This window comes from Gambusia affinis, linkage group LG16 (genome assembly GCF_019740435.1).
Source record: "Gambusia affinis linkage group LG16, SWU_Gaff_1.0, whole genome shotgun sequence".
In the NCBI taxonomy this organism is placed as follows: Eukaryota; Metazoa; Chordata; class Actinopteri; order Cyprinodontiformes; family Poeciliidae; genus Gambusia; species Gambusia affinis.
Window position 1 is genome coordinate 15,872,824 of NC_057883.1, and position 19,319 is coordinate 15,892,142.

The 19,319-nt window shown below is 38.9% G+C and overlaps 1 protein-coding gene across 2 annotated transcripts in view; it reads left to right on the forward strand.

Moving 5' to 3' along the window:
* LOC122845841 (AT-rich interactive domain-containing protein 1B-like) overlaps window positions 1–19,319 on the forward strand; it is a 193,024-nt gene that overhangs the window by 156,291 nt on the left and 17,414 nt on the right. For both annotated transcript variants that reach the window (XM_044142315.1, XM_044142316.1), the window contains exons 8-10: window positions 4,732–5,002; window positions 16,297–16,421; window positions 17,410–17,513. In XM_044142315.1, coding sequence (XP_043998250.1) covers window positions 4,732–5,002; window positions 16,297–16,421; window positions 17,410–17,513 — 500 coding nt within the window. The remainder of the gene's footprint in view (window positions 1–4,731; window positions 5,003–16,296; window positions 16,422–17,409; window positions 17,514–19,319) is intronic.

Genomic DNA, 19,319 nt, shown 5'->3' on the forward strand with positions numbered 1-19,319 from the left:
TTCATTTGTTCTGACCATTTCCTTTAATGCCGACAGGTCTAACCCTTATTATTTCCACCATGCCACTAGAATGCCATGTTGTGATTATGTGAGTCTCACTTTTCTCTACATAACTAGTCTGCGTTTTACTCATGAGGATTTAGACTGAATTAGTCATGTTACTTACAAAGGTTGCGTTGTGGAAAATGCTTTTCACAGCACTCTATAAATCCATTAGTTTGTTGTCATACCGTCTTGTGGTTTGACTCTAAAATGTAACTTCATGCTAATGCTACACGTGGTGAATATCATAGAATTAAAAATACTTGCTCCTTCATTTTAACACTGAAGAAAATTAGTGGCCATGATTATTTAAAAAAAATTCTCGCCTGACACATTTTGATTTAAAAGGAAAAAAGCTGCCAGGTTTACTTACTGCAGGAGCTATTTGTAGCAGCTGTGGCTTGAAAGAATGACCCTCAGTTTTAGGTTATTTTTGTAAATGAAGACCTTTTTAGAATCCTTGGCCAAAAATGTTTTTGCAGATAGACATTTTTAATAGGTGAAGAGGAAAGTCAATTTCTACTAAAAGTGTTTTATTTCACTTTTTTGAAGCAACAATGCTTACTGTATCACTGTATCCAGTGGTCAACCTTCCATTGACCATACTCTTGTCCCTTTATAAAAGCACATTGCCATACATATATGGCAGTGCCATCCTGTTTTAGATGGCTATTTCTATTTTAGAAATGAGCAAATCTATAAGCAGTACCTAAATATTGCGCTATTGTTTCTGAATTTATCATTACACAAGTCCATAACTGATATATGGAGATCAAGCTTGACAAATTTTTCTTTCCTTTCCTCTTTTTATTCTGTCTGAATGAGCTCCAGAAGTCAGCTCAGCAGTTACAAACAATACTGAAGCTGCTAAATGTTTACGTATCTCCTTTGAAAGCCTTCTTCATCCAAAGTCAAGCTGATCTTTTTGTGTTGATATCAAGCTCTCTTTAGGACTCAAATGACTCCAACAGCTGTTTGTAAAGACATGCACTTGGACACGGTTGAGAGCCGGCATTTTGGGAACAGCAGACTCATAATCAGACGGCAGAGGAGGATATTATACCATTACAGAAAAGAGATTTGGTGTCTGTCTGAGCTCTGCTTTTTCTCCCTCTACTGCCTTTCCCACCTCAAGGGGGTTAAGGCACTCCACTGGTAATGACCATGCTGCAGACAGGACTTTTAAGCCTTAGCCTCAATTTAAATCACCCTCAAACCTCCAAAAAAGAGAAAAAGAAAACTCATGACTCAAGCCAGTGCCTAGAGGAGTCGGTAAGTCTTGGAAGGAAATTGACAGTTTGAGGAGCTCAGTTGCCCCAAGGTGAACCCCGGCCTTGCTGTGGCTCAGAAACCCTACTGGGGAAGGTGCTGAGGTGGCTGTAGGAGGATGTGTGGGCCTCAGGCAATAAGAGATGCTGGAAAAAGAACCATCTTTCCAACCAAGCATGTTGTAACAGTGAGTCCAACTGTTTTTAAGGGTTCCCACTGCAATGATCCACCTCCAACTCCAGCTATGAATAAAATGTAAGAGAGGAAAAAGGATAATATTCCCTTCCTTAATGTTTACCCTCCATACTGTATTCGGCAGCTCAGACACGCAGTCACATATTCTGCATTCCCCTCATCGCTGATGGAAGTTCACTGGTCCTGAGGGCACATTGTACCTTTCTCCACCGTAAGACTGCCTCGGCTGTTAGCTCTGGACGGTCGAGTCTGCTGAGAGAAGCAGCAGACTGTAATCTCCTTGGTCACACTGTAGCTCTCCTGTAGGACTGCAGGGATTAAAATCCGGCGAAGGATGGAACGTCCACCAAACCCGTGACCAAGTTGAGAATTTCCATGTAATTGTTAACGAAGCACCGTGAGTTTTCCTCCCCCATCCCTTCATCAAGCTATAAATATCACCAGCTCTCCCCCTCAAAGGCTCGGAGTGTGAAGAAGCATGCTGGAAACACAGGCTAAAAAATAAGGACACAAGAAGGTGCAAATGAGACAAAATGTCCTCATTGTAATTTTGTTTTCTTTTGATTCTGCTTAATTGGTTTCCAGAGCAACAGGAATAGCGTATAAAAGTACATAAAATGGATGGTATGCATTCCAGGTTAGGTTACAAACACAAACTTAAATATATTTTCTAGGAATCAATATGAGGTAGTGAGAATAAAATAGATGTATTACATTCTCTAAGAGTTTAACAAATCACAAGAAACTTAAAGTTGAGGTTCATCTTCCTACAGGCGCACATCTGTTTTATATTGGTTTATTATGAAACTTCAATAAAACCTGATGACGTTTATGAATCCATATGAACAATTTTTAAAAATAATGTACAAAATTAATTTTAGCGTTTCTCTAGAATAAACAAAACTTTACCTCATACAATTATGCAACTTTCTCTTCTGATTTACTCTAATAGCACATCTAATTGAAAGTATTATTTACACCTTGGAGTTTAACGGCTGAGCTTTCAGTCATGGGTTAGTTCACTATCTGTCCATGAAGAAGTAGTCTGGCAGTACACTTTGTCAGGACAACGCAAGTTAGATAGGAGAGCCTTATTTTAATGTTATCCCCAAGTTACGCTGTCATTCTTTCAGGATCTGAGCTGAGAGAGGTCACTGACTGGGACCTTATTCATCTGAAAAGGATTCATCCAGCTGAGCTGAGGGTAGTAGCTTTCCCAGGATTTCAAGAGATTTTCAAGTTGAAAATGTGCCATTGAGAGGTTTTTAAAGTTATATATATATATATATATATATATATATATATATATATATATATATATATATATATATATATATATAGTACCATACATACAACCGCCAACTCCCACATTCCCCGGCTGCCCCAGTGTTCCTAAGGCATCCTTTCTTCCTCTACACTTCCCTATCACAGCCCCAAAGCCCTTGACAGGTGTCAGCCGTATTCAGCTCGCCGGCTCACTAAAGCTTCCCTCATCTCCCACTGTAGATTTCATTACAACGTCTGGACAAATTCAAGTGGAATCGCTGAATTTTATGGGAAAGACTTTTATTTCCATTGACCGTAAATCCTATCTCGAGGGTCGGAATTTTTTTTTCTTTCCCTACCTCCCTTTTCGTCTGTGTTCCTCTGCTTCCTTTCCAACCTTCTGTTGCTCCAGTCTCTTCGGAGGCCTCGCTGGCTTATGTCATGCAGATAGTGCTTTTTTGCTGAAGCGTCTCGAGGACAGTGGGAAGCCGTTTCCATTTTCAGAGTTGTTTTTTCTCCCCCCTCCTGTGTGGAATATTGTCATTTAACTTCTTTTCGTTTGAGCGTGCAGAAAAGCCTTGAAGGTTTTAAAGGAACTTGATCCCCTTTTCCAGACAAATTCTCAGGGGATTATGCAGTGAGGCCCAACTAAAGCACCCTTAATCAAATCAAAAATAAATAGTACCTTTTACAATGGGAAATGCCACATTTTCTATTTCTATTTTGCAGGGGATTTGTCCTGGGAAGGGAGTATCACTGTGGAAACAGCGCTCTGCCTGCAGAGGGAATACTCTGCTCTTTATAGGAGCACTCGCTTGTTATAGCAGGTGTCTTTTAGTGTTCCTGAATATACAGCACCTAGCAACAATACCCAAACGGCTTTTATCACAGATTTTATTGCATCTAATTGGGATTTTATGACATAAGGCAAAACAAACTGGTACATGACTCTCAAGTAGAAGGATGAGGATAAATGGTTTTTTAAATATTTTACATTCAAAATTAAGAAGTATGTCATTCATTAATATTTATTCACATGACTGAATAGTGTGTAGAAAAAGCTTTATCTGCAACGACAGCTTTAGAAGTCTATAGACTTGATCCCATTCTTTTTTGGAAAAAAAGTTTAGCCTCAGTCTGATTGGATGGAAAGCATACACAAACACCCATTTTTGAACTGGTCTATTACATAGAATTCCATCAGATACCATGAAGTTTGTGGTTGTAGCATTACTGTATATATTATATATAAAAATGTTGAAAGGGTGTGAATACTTTTGCAAGGTGCTATATAGCCACAGTGTATTTGCCAACATGGTCCTTTCTTTCATGTTGCAGTTGGATTTGAGTGAAGGTTTTAAAGCCAAAATAGAGGGGTTTAAGTGTGCCTTAGGAAAGCTTCTGGCATCATGGGCGCGTGGCACTCCAGGGCAGCCAGAAAGCATTTACTGCAGATTAGAGCTCCTCTCAAGTGTTTCACAAAGTCAGCCTTAAGCTTGGAAATTGTTCCCAAGGCTATCCAGCAACCTGAAGCGCTGTAAAAAAAATGTCACCAGAAACACACCCTAATGTTTTTTTTTTTTTCGTTCGTATTTTTATTTCTTTTTTTTTGCACACACTGCATTTTAAAGAAGTTATGAATAAGAACTTGGTTCAGCTCTAAACATTTTTCTCATCTTTACCTGTCACGGTATTTATTGAGACAGGTTTACTGTCATGGTGTTATTGTTTAGTGGGTTGAAATTGTTGCTTGTGCCACAATAGTGCATATTAAAGCATGAGCTGACAAGCACAGTCAGTTTCTCTCAAATTTATAAAGCCTATCTGACTGCTATGTTCCTGGGACATCATTAAATCTGCCCAAGCTCAGCAATATTAAACTGATGAGATAATTTATCTATTCTTAATTATGTTCCATTTTTTTTCCTTAATGACTGTCTTCTTATTTTCTTAATCCAGGTAACTACCCTCGGCCCTCTAACTACATTGGGTCAGCCGGAAACAACTACAGCAGCCACGGCCTGTCCAACAGTCTGGGGATGAATGCCACTAGCCCCATGCACGGACAAGGGCCTGGAGGACGGAGCCATGGTCCGGGGAGCCAGAACAGGACCTACCCATTAATGGGTCCCACTTCTCCCAGCATGCCACAACCAGCTGGACCAGGGATGGGTCCTCCATCTAATCGCAAGCCTCAGGAGGGAGCTGTAGCCAACTCGGTGCACAACAGGTAAAAGTACTGCAAGGTCACGGGAGATAACCTTTAAAATTGAGTCTGTTTTTTTTTTTTTTTTCAATGAATGTTTTATTTATATATATATATATATATATATATATATATATATATATATATATATATATATATATATATATATATATATATATATATATATATATATATATATATATATATATATGCGGACATGAATGTGTTGAACAAAAACGTAGTTTGACTTTAAAATGATTTCTTACATATCTTTAATTCCTCTGACATCATATCTTTGTTCTATAACAGCCTCCAATCCAAAGCTTGACCTAAGTATGGTATGTTCACTCATCTCAAAGAGTATTTTTATTTTTTTTTAAATTAGAAGATATTGTTGTGCATCTCTAAATTCCTTATACTTTGCATCTAAGGAGGCGGGTTCGCTCGCAATAAAAACTTTTGTGCTGCTTTTGATCCAGTCCTTTAGCCCGACGTTATGATGACATTTAGAACATCTTCAGAACGCCTGACAATAAAAAATAAACATAAACCTGTTTAGATTATTCCAAGGACTGCCTTACAAAAAAAATAAATAAATAAAAAAAAATTAAAAAAAATTTAGACATTTGTGTGTGCAGTTTCTCATAGCTTTCTAAAGTAATCCAGAATCCAGCAGAAATAGTCCTAATTTATTTTGCTATTATTAAGGCTAATAATCATTTCTGTCTTGCATCACTTTTATGAGACAGTGTTTGTTTTCAGGGCTTTCACTCTTCTGGGTGCTATTTCTAGAACTACACTTATCTTTACACATCTCATAAAGCCCCTGACATTTTGATTTCGGAGCCATTCACTGTAAAAAGGGGGGGGGAAAACAGATATTGGCTTCTTCAGAAGCCACTGTGGTGTGGATACAGTACTATCAACACAAAAGAGAATAAAGGAGACACTTTGGTTTTAACTGTGAGAGCACACGAAAATGACACCAGGCTCCTACAGACACAAATGAAACTCTTTTATGATCTAACAGAGTTTGAGTAAAGGGCTTTAATTCTTCCATCAGCGGCAGCGCCTTGACTTTATGAATGCTTGTGAAGCTAAAGACAGTGATTTCTTGAGGGACTGCGTGGGCAGTAAACTTTCCCTGAACCCTGCTGAAGAAAACTTGTGAAAACATGACTGTCGCTTGTGAAGCCTTCCTCATTCCTCTTATCAGTTTGGGTTTTTTCTCATAATCCATCAAGAGAGCACTTTTCCTCATCTTTTGTTGAAACATGAGTCAGATTTCAATTAAACTTCCCTCTGTTTTTTATGTCCTTCAGGCTTTCTTCAAAAGTAATTCCCTAATCACGCTATTGTGTATTTGCCCTGCATTTCTTTAGTGTATATAGATGTGCTCCTTTAAAACTCTTGTGTATATAATTTGACATGCCACTAGGGCAGACTGCCTTTGTCTTTTGAACTCAGATTAAAAAAAGAAATCTGAATTAATGTAACGGCTATGGAACGTTGCTGGAGTGACCCAATGATCATGCTAGTTAATGTCATGCTACACCATGTAGACGCTCTGTCTGCACTGACAAAAATTAACTCATGTGTAGAACAAAGGCCTTTCATCTCAAAAGTGTTCCGATGATTACTACATGGAAGAAGAAAAAAAGAAACAGCAAAAGTAAGATTTTCTGTCCTCGTGAACTCCTTGTAAAAACATCTTGAACAAACAGTAAAGATGGCTGATGGTACTCTTGAAGTTTGCATGATCTCCAGGTAAGCTGATCCCAGAGGCTGAAGTGGGCTGTTCTGACAGTGGCCAAGACCAAAGTGTCCCTAGACAGTTCTGCCAGTCTTAGGAACTGTCTGAAATCAATGGAATGTGGTTTAAAAACAAAATAAAACATTTTATATTCAGAAACCACCGTGATTACCTGAAATATTTTACATGTTCTGTTCTCCAAGTCTGTCTCACACAAAACATTAGTGGCACACCACCTCAATCCCATTTCAATATTTATCATATTATTCATAAATAGTCCCCAACATAAATATGACTAGTTGTTAAAAGTTCGTTAGAAGCTTTAACATAAATTACTGTTACATTTTCAAGATTGGCGTTTCTATAAGATAGCAGATGTCTGCATTAGTCCTGGCCCCTATCAAACTAGTGATTAAATTTAGCCACTGCGATCAACTAAATGATGACACCAAGAGTCTTATCTACAGCTTAAAACATTTTAAACAAACCTCAATTCAGAAATTCTGAACTATCCCTTTAGATCTGCATTATGCATACAGCCTAACTCAAAAACCTTTGTTTCTACCTTTTTCTTAACAAATTTATTGTCTTCACATCCATCTAGATCCCTAGATTTTCCTATCATGCCTCTTTTATATTTATCTCCTAAATCATAAATATTCCTTTAATCTTCTCTAGAAGGTGAAAATGATGTGCTCATGATAAAATGCAGTATTTCACCAATCATAACATGTCATTCTTTATAGAGAAATAAGATTTTAATTGCTAAAACTATTGTAATTTCCATTGTCACTGCAGTTTTCAGTATCATAGCAGACAACCAACTTTGGAGAACTTGTGTAGAACACTCACTGTTAACACTGTCTCAGATTTCTGTTCACTTACCGAAACAGTAGTACGTACGGGGGAGTGTTGGGGGTGTCTGACAGAATGTATGATTAATTATGTGCATCAGGGGGTCCATTGCCTCTCACACCGACACACATACACTTATGTACCCAGGCACCAATGCAATTGTTGAACAAGCCATTAGGCGATGGCTGGGCTGTCAATAAGAAGTGACATGACATGATCCCCACTGCTGAGCCCAATGAGGCCGGCTGTCAGTCTCTACACCAAGAAACCAGAGAGGTGTCGCTCACTGTGGAGCTGCTGCACGAGAAGACTCATTCTCTTTCATTCATTGCCTATCAGCTGAAATATGATCTATTTTGATTTACTATTAACAGTGAAAGGTTTGCTGTGTTGGGTCTTTTATCTCTGAAGGTGCTGGTACTGTTCAGATCACACTGGAAGCAAAAGGTTTAGTCCTTTCTGTTCTGAAATCTGTCTTTGATATGTTTTCCAACTGCAGGATGACAACTTTCCTAGTTGTCACTGTTTTATCTAATCGTCTCTTCAGTGGACACTGGGAAAAAAAAGAAAAAAAAGATTTTCCTTACAAATCTTTTCCACATTTTGTCACTATAACTACCACAAAATTTTATTTTACTGGGATTTTATGAAATATAGCAACAACAAGTAGTGCATAATTGGAAATTGTAAGGAAAATTGTTTTTAAAATTTTTGTAAATAAGTCTCTGAAAACTGTGCCATCTGCACCACATTTCCCTGACACACCTAAATGAAATTTGGTGCAAATCATTGTTTCCCAGATTAACCGAATTAGTAATAAACCACCTGTGTGTAAAATAATGAATCTAAATCCAGGTGTTCTGTGATGGTCTGAAAGGTTTGTTAGAGAACAAACCTTTCAGTCACTATGTTCACTAAAAGTGAACATAGTGTTCTACCTCAATTGACAGGCCAATTAAAGAGAGTAATAAGAACCAGTCAAGGTAACTCTGGAGGAGCTGCACTCTAGAATCTGTCAACAGTTCTTCACAAAATAGCACCAAGCTTGTCTTTATGAAATAATGACTAGAAACAGGTAGATATGGAAATGGAAAACAAAACTAGTGTTATGGAATACATGGCACCTGCAGAGGATGGTGCGCTGGTCAGGTTAGTCCAACATTTCTTTACAAAATATTAAGAGAGGGAAAATGAACATTGGTACTGCATTATACTGCAAACACAAGGCAGCACCATTGTGTTGGTGCTGGTCCCTCCTGGCATCATTGGCAGGATGAATAGAGCTAAATACAAGAGAATTCTGATGTGAAACCCTTTTAAAGGTGGCAAAAGGTTTGTCATTCTTGCTCTAAATATACAACCAGACCTTGAAATAATTTAAATCAAAGCATGTTTATGTGTTAGAATGGCCTAGTCAAAGTCAAGACTTAAATCCGGTGCAAGATTTGAAAGCTGCTGTTCAGGGTCTGTCAAATGTGACAAAATGCGAAAATGTTCAAAGATCATGAATACTTTTGCAAGGCACACTGAAACAACCAAAGACTTATATAAACAAGCTACAGGATTAAATTTGCTTGCCAGCATGAATTTGTGTTTAAATGTAAGATAAGCTTTTACTTCTGCCACCTCCTTTGTTTAGAATCCAAACATTGGAATTAATGTTCTGGCAGAAAGTGCTATTCTGACTAATTTAAAACAAAGATAACACAAAGAGAAGTGTGGAAGTGAACATTTTTGCAGAAAACTTTTTATGTTAGTGTCCGTCTCATCCTCAGTGTTCGTCTTGCCCAAAGTCGCTCATTCACAATCTTTTATCCCTCCTTGTCTGCTTCTCCCCTCTCTCCTCCCACCTGTTTCTCTCTTTTTCACCAACTCTCCCAACTGTATCGGCCTCTTCATCTTTGTGCAGCTCTATTATCCTACCCAGACTGTTTCATCTCCCTCGGCCTTTCTTCTCTCCAATTTGCTTTTTGTTCTCCGCTGTCTCCAACGCGGCCTTGTTATGTTTTTTCTTCCTCAGATCCCACTTTACACATCTGAGAGAGATCAGGAGAAAATTGGCCTCCGAAAAACCTGCAGTTAAAAGGGCTCCGGCACCCCGTTTGTGTTTCCAGATCTCTGCAACACTGTGAAACATTCAGACTTAGTTCCTCGCTGTCTGAGAAACAACTTGTTAGTCGTAGCACATGTCTGTTTCTCTCTTTTTTATATATTTTATGATTTATCCAGAAGCTGCTAAAGCCACCCGCTACAAAACTTCCAAATTAGATGCTAGTTAGTTAAACATCCTAAGCAGGTTTCTGCTTCTTTCCTCTCCTTTTCTTTCATTTCATTTCCACGTATGATCCTCCACAATGCTGCCTCTGTGTCCTCTCCCGAGTCACACACACCCTCGAAACATTAGTAAGCACACTTCGACTTCATTACACAAGGTGAAAAGAATTCAAAATGAGCAGAGGAAGACCACTTCTGGCATCTCAGGGCTGCGGGCGTGGGCCCAGATTAAATCTTCATTAGGTGTGGTGCGTGGAGTGTTTTTGTTCCCTCATGAGCCGCGTCAGTCTCGCCCCCACCACAAGACTGGAATTAAAAAGAACTGCCCCGCTTCTGTTTGTTAATCACTTTGATTCGATTGAAGGAGGAGGGCGTGTTGGCCTGCAGACTTGCGGGCCCGCAGAAAATTGTTCTGTAGTATAAACAAACTGTGTCATATGTACATAAAACTTAAATATGTTTGTAAAATGAACAGTTAGATGTACTTCTTCTACTCAAGCTGTACTGCTCTCTCACACAGGATCATCTCCTCTCTAGCTGGAATATATCTAACATGCCACCCAGGTCTGAGAGATCTATTTAAGCTACAAGCTTCCTTTATCATTCAAGCTTCACTACTGCCTGCCTTTGCAACCTTTCACCTCTTCCACCACCCTAATATCATAATAATAATAATAATATTCTGCCATAAATCTGTCTATCATTGGTCTTATGTAACATTCTAATGCACTGTCATAAGGAATGAGTTGAAAGCCATAATAAAAATGATTTGGGAAAGACACTTAAAATATATTACTTTGTGTGTAATGATCTATATTACATATAATTTTCACTTTTTGAATTAATATTCTGAAATACTGAGACGCACTCCATTGAGCCAACATTTTCAGGTAATTTCTAACTTGCATTAGAATTGATGTTTAAATAATTGTTATGGCCAATATTTAATACCTTCTTTTTTATGGCATACTTAACAACTTTGTAAAACAAAAAAATTTACCCACGGCAGTACCCCTACAAATCTAATATTTGAAAAGTGGATGAGCTTTTGGAAAAACTGCCTTTGAGTTCTCTGAGTATCATTAATGAGGAAGAGGGGGTAAGCTTGTTTGCAAGAGAGGTGCACAACAAGATTTTAGGCAGCTGGAGATTGATGTTTATTTGGAAAACATAGAGGGGAACACAAAGTCTTAAAAGGTATAAGCTTTTCTTTGGCAGCAGCTTCAGAGGGTGGAATTGGCTCCGCAAATTACTTCCCAATGCTACTGGCGACACTCTGCAAAAAAAGTTCCTGGAGCTATAGGAACAGGCGAGCTGTCGTAAAAATAAGCACTTAGTTGAGCAAGAGCAAAAAAAAAAAGAAAAAAGAGCCATAAATAAAAAGGAAATTGAGGGGAGAAAAATGTTGGATGAGGAATGAGGAGAAGAGAGGAAAGTGCTCCCAGGCAAATCCTCGCCAAATAATTCATTTCTGACCTCCTTAGTAAGTAAATTTACTAAATAAATAAGAGCAGCGCTTGAATGTCAAGAACGGAAGATGCTGCCTGTGGCGCTTTGTCGCTCCCAGTCTTGGCAGCGCTGCGGCGCGCTCTGCTTTCATTAGATGGGCAAAATAAATGGCTTCTCCTTCATCCATCCATCCTGAGCTGTTTGATGTTTGAAAGGGAGGGTGGGGGGGAAGTAGCTTTTCTTTGGATTTAATATGTTAAAAGCTGTCCTTTTATTTTGCCTGTAAGTGTGTATTGGGTTTATTCTGGTCCACAGTCTGGATATTTGTAAATGTACATTGTGAGTTGAGTCAGGAGTTTGGGGCCTGAGCTGCCCTGAGAACAGATTGGGTCCATATATAATTCATAGCCTCCAGCCGATCCTCTCCATCCTTCCATCCAGGAGCCTCTTGCTGGCTCTTTTTCCCTTCCACTTTCTCCCAAACACCCTTAAACACACAACAAGCAGAGGAGATCAATGCGCAGGAGCCTCGTAGCCGTCACATGGTCCTGCGGTCCCAGTGCTTGGGCTGTCTAGTCCAGTTAGCAGCACTGGGAGGCATCGCTGCACGCCCCTGTCACTGCGAATGAAGGACAAAGGCACTGCCACTTCTAGAGAGAAACCGTCAGCTGGTTGGCTGGCACCTTGTAACCATGGCATCCCCTTGGCAACGGCACCAACCCTGTGTGTTAACACAAGGACACGCTCAAACACACTTCAGTGCTTACACACACTCTCCCTGTGATTGGAGAGTGGCCTTCTCAGATGCCCTTCACACATGGACTACATAGTAAAAGGGGGAGAACCGTCTGTCTGTGTGTGTGGAAAGAAGATTAGAGAGACAGGTAGATAAACAAGAGCTGAAGGTGTAGATGCAATAAATAAAAAACAAAAATATATACTTCTTAAAAATTATGTTCATATATTCATATCACATTTTAAAGATTTTTGTTTAAGCATCATTCAAAGCTAATGAAAATAAAAAGCTGAGTTCCTCAAAAGATTACAATATTTTTCTAAGACTGTTAAACTATCTATGTTGTGGTCTCCACAAACTTATTGAAGACTGCTGACCTGAGAGTCACTGACTCTCTACAAGAATTGTTTGTTGCAAAAAATAATTTCTAAATAAATTATGCTTGTGGTGGTTGTATGTAAGCCTATTAATGTAAGATTGAGTGGAAGGGTAAAAAAATCCTTAAAAAACTACCAGAAAATTGTAAAGCACTTCATTTTTCCCTTTACTGGCCATCTTATTGCAAAGCTGATTTTATTTTCCAGAGGAACATGCCACCTGTCCACATTACTAAAAGCACCTTCTCTAATGACAATGATGTTACTGAAAATGTTCCATCTTGCTTGATCAAAATCTTATAGATCATTTAATTTCCTACTTTATCTATTGAATTTAGGGAGTCATTAATACTTCAGCAGACCCACAGACTGATCATTTCCATGCAAAGCTGCATATATACATTAATTTAGGCAAAAAGAGCCCTGACAAAGTCAGGTGAGTAAATACATGGATTTACTAGTCCAGAGCATTCACTATTTTATAGTGGTCAGACGTGTGCAAAATTTTACCTCACCCTCATTTCCATTATTATTGTTCCCAGTCTTGTAGTGTTTAAAATAATTATCCCTGTAGACTTCCTAAGGTCTTTTTTAAATTAATTTGTAGGCCTACTTTTTCACCTAAGTTTCCACCTAACGTTTCTGTCTAACCAAGATGGCATATTGTGTAGGCAGAGTAAAAGAAGACATGTTAGGCCTAAAACAATGTCTGCAGTAGAGGAACAGTCTCTATAACTCACATCTCCAAAAAACTGCATCTTACTTGGATTGATCTTCTTCTGTGTGCCCAGTACCAGTGAGTAGCTATGAAAATCACTGCTTATTTATTATTTATTTCCAAACTTAGTTAGTGTAGTAAAGAAATTGGAGAAAGAGTAACTTTATGGACTACCTGCCTAGAGATGCAGTTTAAAGTTGTTGTTTTTTTCTTAAGGACTTTGCTGATATAGATGTTGACAGGATGTTCTCCACCTGTTATCATCTAAAGATACAAAACAACAGTTCCACATCACAATAGATGGATAGTACAACAGTGGCTTTTCTTGTTAATCCAGACACTAATAGGTCTCTTGTTATTAAGGGTTGTTTATTGCCTGAATGAACAATAGGTTGGATCAAACCAGCTTAAAAAATGATCCGCCAAAAGCCATGCAATAAACTCAAAATACTTCAAGAAGGACATTTTCCCCAGAAACCTTTGTTGTATTTATACATTTTATATGTTTTGCAAGCATAGATAATGTATAGTTTTCCAATGTTGCAACCCATTTTTGCTCCCACATCACATTTTTGACAAAGCGGCATTGACATGGTGATAGGACATGTGATAGGACATACACAACAAGGCACAAGAGCACCTGGACAGATACTGAAAAGCTTAATGTGTTTCCTGCAAGCTCCACATGTTCCTCAGAGATATGAAGAGCAGAGCAGGATAAATTTGGTTCCTTGATTATGTTGGTTCAAAAGATTTTCCTAACATTATAAATCTGAGTAATTATGTTGTAATGCAATGTGATGCTGCATATATGTACACATTGAGAAAAAAGGACAGAAAGAAGTGAGAAGATTGCATGTTGAAGATGCATAAACAGAGGTCTGATGGCCTTTCTGTTACATTTCTTATCTGACATCAACGTCATTTTTAAGAGAAAATCTGACTTCTACTCAAAGTAAGAAAATTACTTTTTAAAGCAGAATCATAAATCAAAGCTGTAGTTTTAACTCTCAGCTAAGTGCAACCCTTTTTCTCTTATAATATAAGAATATCAAATGCATAATGGCAAATATCTATTTTGAAAATTACATTTGGCACATGTTTTTCTTGTTTTGCTCCTCTAAGGGTGGACTCCACCTGAAAGGTTTGACAGCCACTGGTTTAAAATAATTCATTTTCCTTATTTACAATGTTTTTCAGTGTGCTCTAGCTCATAGAATGGTCCAGGGAACTGGAAATAGTTCACCTCTCACATTTTCTTCCATAAAATTCTTATAGACAACGAATTTGAGTCTACCTGCCTCTGTATTTTGAGCCTTTTATTTTTGAGTTTTCCCTCATCTTAGTTTTAAGGAACAGCAACGTCTTCCAGATCCTGGTCCATGAGCTCGAAGTACGTCCCTCGTTTTGGTCCATAAGGGACTCATACATCCACAACTCAGAGTCCCCTGTTGCCTTCCTTCCACCTTGTTTCTTCCTTTCCTCCACGCCCTTGTTTCTGTCCTCCTTTCCTCTTACTCCTTCTTTCTCTGCAGCAACGGGATACTGTTTCTTTTTTTTTTTTTGCCTGCGCAAAGGTGCCCAAGAGCAAGATGGATGTGCTATGCCATCCCAGCCCCCATACCCTTCCCTTGCTCATCGCCTCTCCAACCCCCCAGCCCTGATAGCGGCACATGCATATATTAAGCGTGATTAAACGCTGTGCAGTGCCTCCATCAAGTGCTTTCTAATGGGCTTTTTTATGACATGAATTAGTCATAATAGAAGAGTGCCACAGTCAAAACATCCACCAACCACTGTTGTTGTTGTTGATCATTTGGCTTCTTCAGTATTCACAAGAGAACTTTTGTTTATTTCGCTCAGGGTGGGATGTGGGACATTTTTTAAGGTCTGAAGACATTTTAAATTTGGAAACGTACTTTTCAGTTCTGTGAGCTTTCGCATTGGCTCGCTTATTAACAAAATGTGACAAAAAGTAAATTTATCTCTGCTTTCTTGACTCATGCAAGTGTTTTTAGGAAACATGTAGGCAGCATTGAAGAAGTGCAACCCCCCCACTCTTCCCCCCCAGCCCCCCCACTGTCACAACCACCACCTTCCTGCCATTACAGGAAAACAGGGACAGATAAGCGTGGATTTGGTGTACTTGTTTCTTTGCCATGGAGCTCCCCTGTGCACCTCGGCCCCCATAGAGGGATTACATATGTATCATCTGCCATGCTCTATGACTAATTACATCTGTGAGATGAGATTATGGGGAGGTTTACCAAACCGATCCCTCCTCTCCGGCAATGTGTATCGTCTCCAACATGTGGTATTAAGTGATGTGTCTGTGTTTAAAAAGAAAGAGGGATGTGAGGACAGGATTGTCTGACGTTTAAATCTGGACTGAGCCAAAATCACCCCCCCCCCCCCCCCCTCTACTGTGTCCTGTGATTTGCCTTTACATTCTATCTCAATCGTTTTTTATTGTACTACATATTTTTTCCATCTTGCAAGGTCTTTCTCTGTCTCTCTTACATGGTCATCCAGGAGATAATCTCTAATCAGCAGGAGAAATATGTCCAAACATGTGTTTACCTTTCTGTCTGGATGGCTAGCATTCAGTAGTTTGCAGATAAAACCCCTCTGATGTCACTCACAGTGCCATGTGATGAGCTGCCTACGAAGGGGAGTCAGGCTGAGCAGGCAGCATTGATTTCTGCTGCCACCATGGCAACAAATAACAAGATCCTCTCCAAAAGCACACCTTAATTAGTTAAATTATGACTTCAGGGAGAGGAAGAGGGAGAAAGAAGAGAGTGGTGATGGGGGATTGGGGGGATAAGGGATTAGTGGAAGAGGCAACTGGAGAGATTTTTGTTTTTCTTTCCCGATGCTACGTGCTCTCTCTAAATCTTTCAGAAGAGCTGTTTGTTTGATCAGAGATATGCTATGTCTTTTTAGCGGCTTTCAGATGTACGTGGCGCTTAGTGTTTTCCTAAAGCAGCAAAGGAGGGCGGCAATGACAGACTGCCAAGTAGCATCTCTGTCATTATGTGACTTCTGTTCCTCTGCTACCAGCATCTCTCCACAGCCTGTCATTACATTGTGACTAACTTGATTCATGTCTACTAAATCTAATAAAGACTTTTTTTTTCCTTCTGTGTGTGGCAGGCAGGGAAACTACCAAGCCCCTGGTATCAACCAAGTGAGCTCTGGCTCCTACAGTCAGCCAACGAGCAACAACAGTTCGACGACAGGCAACGGACAAGGTCCAGGCTACGGTATGCCGCCTGCAGGTAATAACTAACTTACACCAGCAGATTATTTAACCCTATGTCCGTCATCTAGATGTATGGTTTGGTGTTAGTGTTGATATTGTTTCATAATCTTTTTTTTCTTTTTTCCATAATAGCTCAAACAGTTTAGATAACATGTACATAAATTAAATCTGGGGTGTTTCAGAGGTATAAGGGTGCAGTACTGTGCCTTGTAAAATCTTTTTATCCCCTGTCAACATTTTTAGCTTTTTGTCACTTTATATCCACAACCACTTTTGTTTATTTTCATTGAATGAATATCTGATAGACCTACACAAAGTAGTGTGTGAAGTTGAAGGAAAAAAGGATTTTCAAAAGGGTGTTTAAAAATTAAAAGCTGAAAAGTTTGACATGAATTTGAATTCACCCCCCTGAGTCTTTGCTTTGTAGAACGACCTTTTATGCTGCAATTGCAGCCTTTTAGGTCATGTCTCTACCACATCTAAAGACTAAGATTTTTGACCTGTCCTCTTTGTAAAACATTCCAGGCTCAGATTGGAAATATAAATTTTGCAGTCTGTAAGTTTAAGGTTGTAATTTTTCTATAAGGTGAACTTCTCCCTCTGCCTGAAGACTTTAGTCACATCAAACTAAATTGTTTTTTGGTTTTTTTTGTTGCTATTTGCAAAAAAATCTTTCATTCCACTATCTCCTCTGCTAAATGCAAAAACTACTTTTGAATTCAATGTTTTTAATATCTTTTTGGGTTCTAATAAACCATCTCTTGGTAGCATATAATTGTAAAACTAAATGAAACTAATGCATGATTTTCAAATTTAGCACTTCACTTAAAAGTTCTTGTGTTGATCCACACATTAAATCACTATAAAATACAATTATGTTGTTGATTCTTGACAAACAAATTGTACAAAAATAGTTTGAGGACCTGTTTTGGTGAGCACTGTGTTCTATAAACTTTGTTAAAAAGTTTAGTTGTTATAACAGTTTTTTTCCCATTTGTTTAAAGGAGCAACGAGCCTCTCAGGAGACAACATAATGAGCCCAGAAAGTAAACAAAAAATGGATGTCAAAGATGACAGCGGCCCAAACAACGAGCCACACAAACCAAAGGTACCTCCTTAACCATCCTCCTCCCCCAGATTTTTTCTTCAGTTCATTTACTTGTTTGATTTTTATTTATATTTTTATTTTCTTTATTGTTTGGTTTTGCTCTTTTGATCTAAATGAAGCAAACCAAATCTGATCAGCATATGCTGCCTCAGCACAGTGGGCTCTCGCTCTGTTGTTTTCTTGTCATATTTAATGATTTGTTTAACATTTACCAATCTTAATGTTTCCCTCGCTTTGTTTTTGCCTGCAGCACACTTTAGTTGCTGATGTTTTGGCAGCTCGAGCTGCAATAAAAAGAGAAGCAAAAAAGGAAAAGGGGGCCGGGGAGTTGGCATCTGCAGTACACACAAGCGCGCACACATTCAAACGCGGCATGCAGACACATGCACACAACTACAAGAAGACACACTTTTTGAGTTTCACTTACACAACATACACAGTTCTCCCTCTGCCTCCTCTAACTCACATACGCACATCTTAACATACAATGCTGACTTCTCATTTTGACCTACAATAGCAGCTCAGCTTGGCTCAGCTCAGCAACAACAAAACTCTGCTCTTTGCTCTTTTCTGCCTCCCTCCTCTTGTTTTTGCTTAACAACTCATCTTCAGCACACATACACACTCACGCCTCCATCACAACCACTACACGCCTTTTCCCTCCAAATCCCTGTCTATTCTTTTGCTGATTACGGTAGTAGGGCCTTTTGAATTATTTAAGACAGCCTGAGCAGCCAGAAAGACCCCCAGTGCTCCCAAAAGAGATGATCTGTCTGCCAAGAGAGAGAAAACGAGTTAGAGATTCAAAAAGAGAGAGGGCCAGAAAGATAAGGTTTTGCTGACATGAGCATTCTGTACACAGACGAGAAGGACTTGTAAAGCTGTTGTTCCCTCCTTTGCAGTTTCTCTCTCTCACACACACACACACACGCCCACGCCCACTCACACACATGCCCCCGCACACTTTCACATGTTCACATGGGCTAAAGAACCCTACTCACACTTGGGCACACATTCTCACCACTGTGCAATGATTACTATCATTTGATCGGCTTTAACTGTGCCTGGTAAAATTATTCATAGACTTTGAATATTTACGTAATCTCAAAAGTGGGGTGCGTATGTTCTAATACCCCTTTGTAGGACGAAAACCTATCAATTATCCTCTGAAGTTACCTAATTAGTGAAGCACAGTAGTGCCAGCATTATGATGTGGAGAAGCTGTTCTTTATTAGCAATACTTCTCAGAGTTGAATATAAGACGAAAGGAGCTATAAACAGGCCAGTCCTGCTTGAAAACCTCTTAGAGGCTTTCAAGATTGATTTACTGAATGACACTTTATGACAATAGTCATAAATATTCATGAAGACTTACTCATGTTCATGACAGGTGTTATGTCATGTTTATGATGGTGTCATGACAGTCTTATTCATAACCCATCAACTAAAGTGTTACCATAAAACTTAACAAACAGGCAGATGTTCATGCAAATAGTTGATATAAAAGTACAAGTTTGTGCTACTTTAAGTTTTAAGAGATTTGCACAAAAAAAATAGAACCACAACAAGGTCATCATACTTGCAGTTATGTTACTAGAGTTACTTGTCTTTGTTCTATGCATCATTAGGTAAGTTATTCAGATGTGATTATGTAAAATTATTGCCATTATGGCTTTGTATCACTCAGTCCTAAATAAAGGTTGAAATGCTATTTCAAATATGAATAAAACTGATTGCATGTCAGGCACAGCCTGTAATTATAAGAAAACACTACCAGATTATGCAAAATGAAATGCTGACTGACTT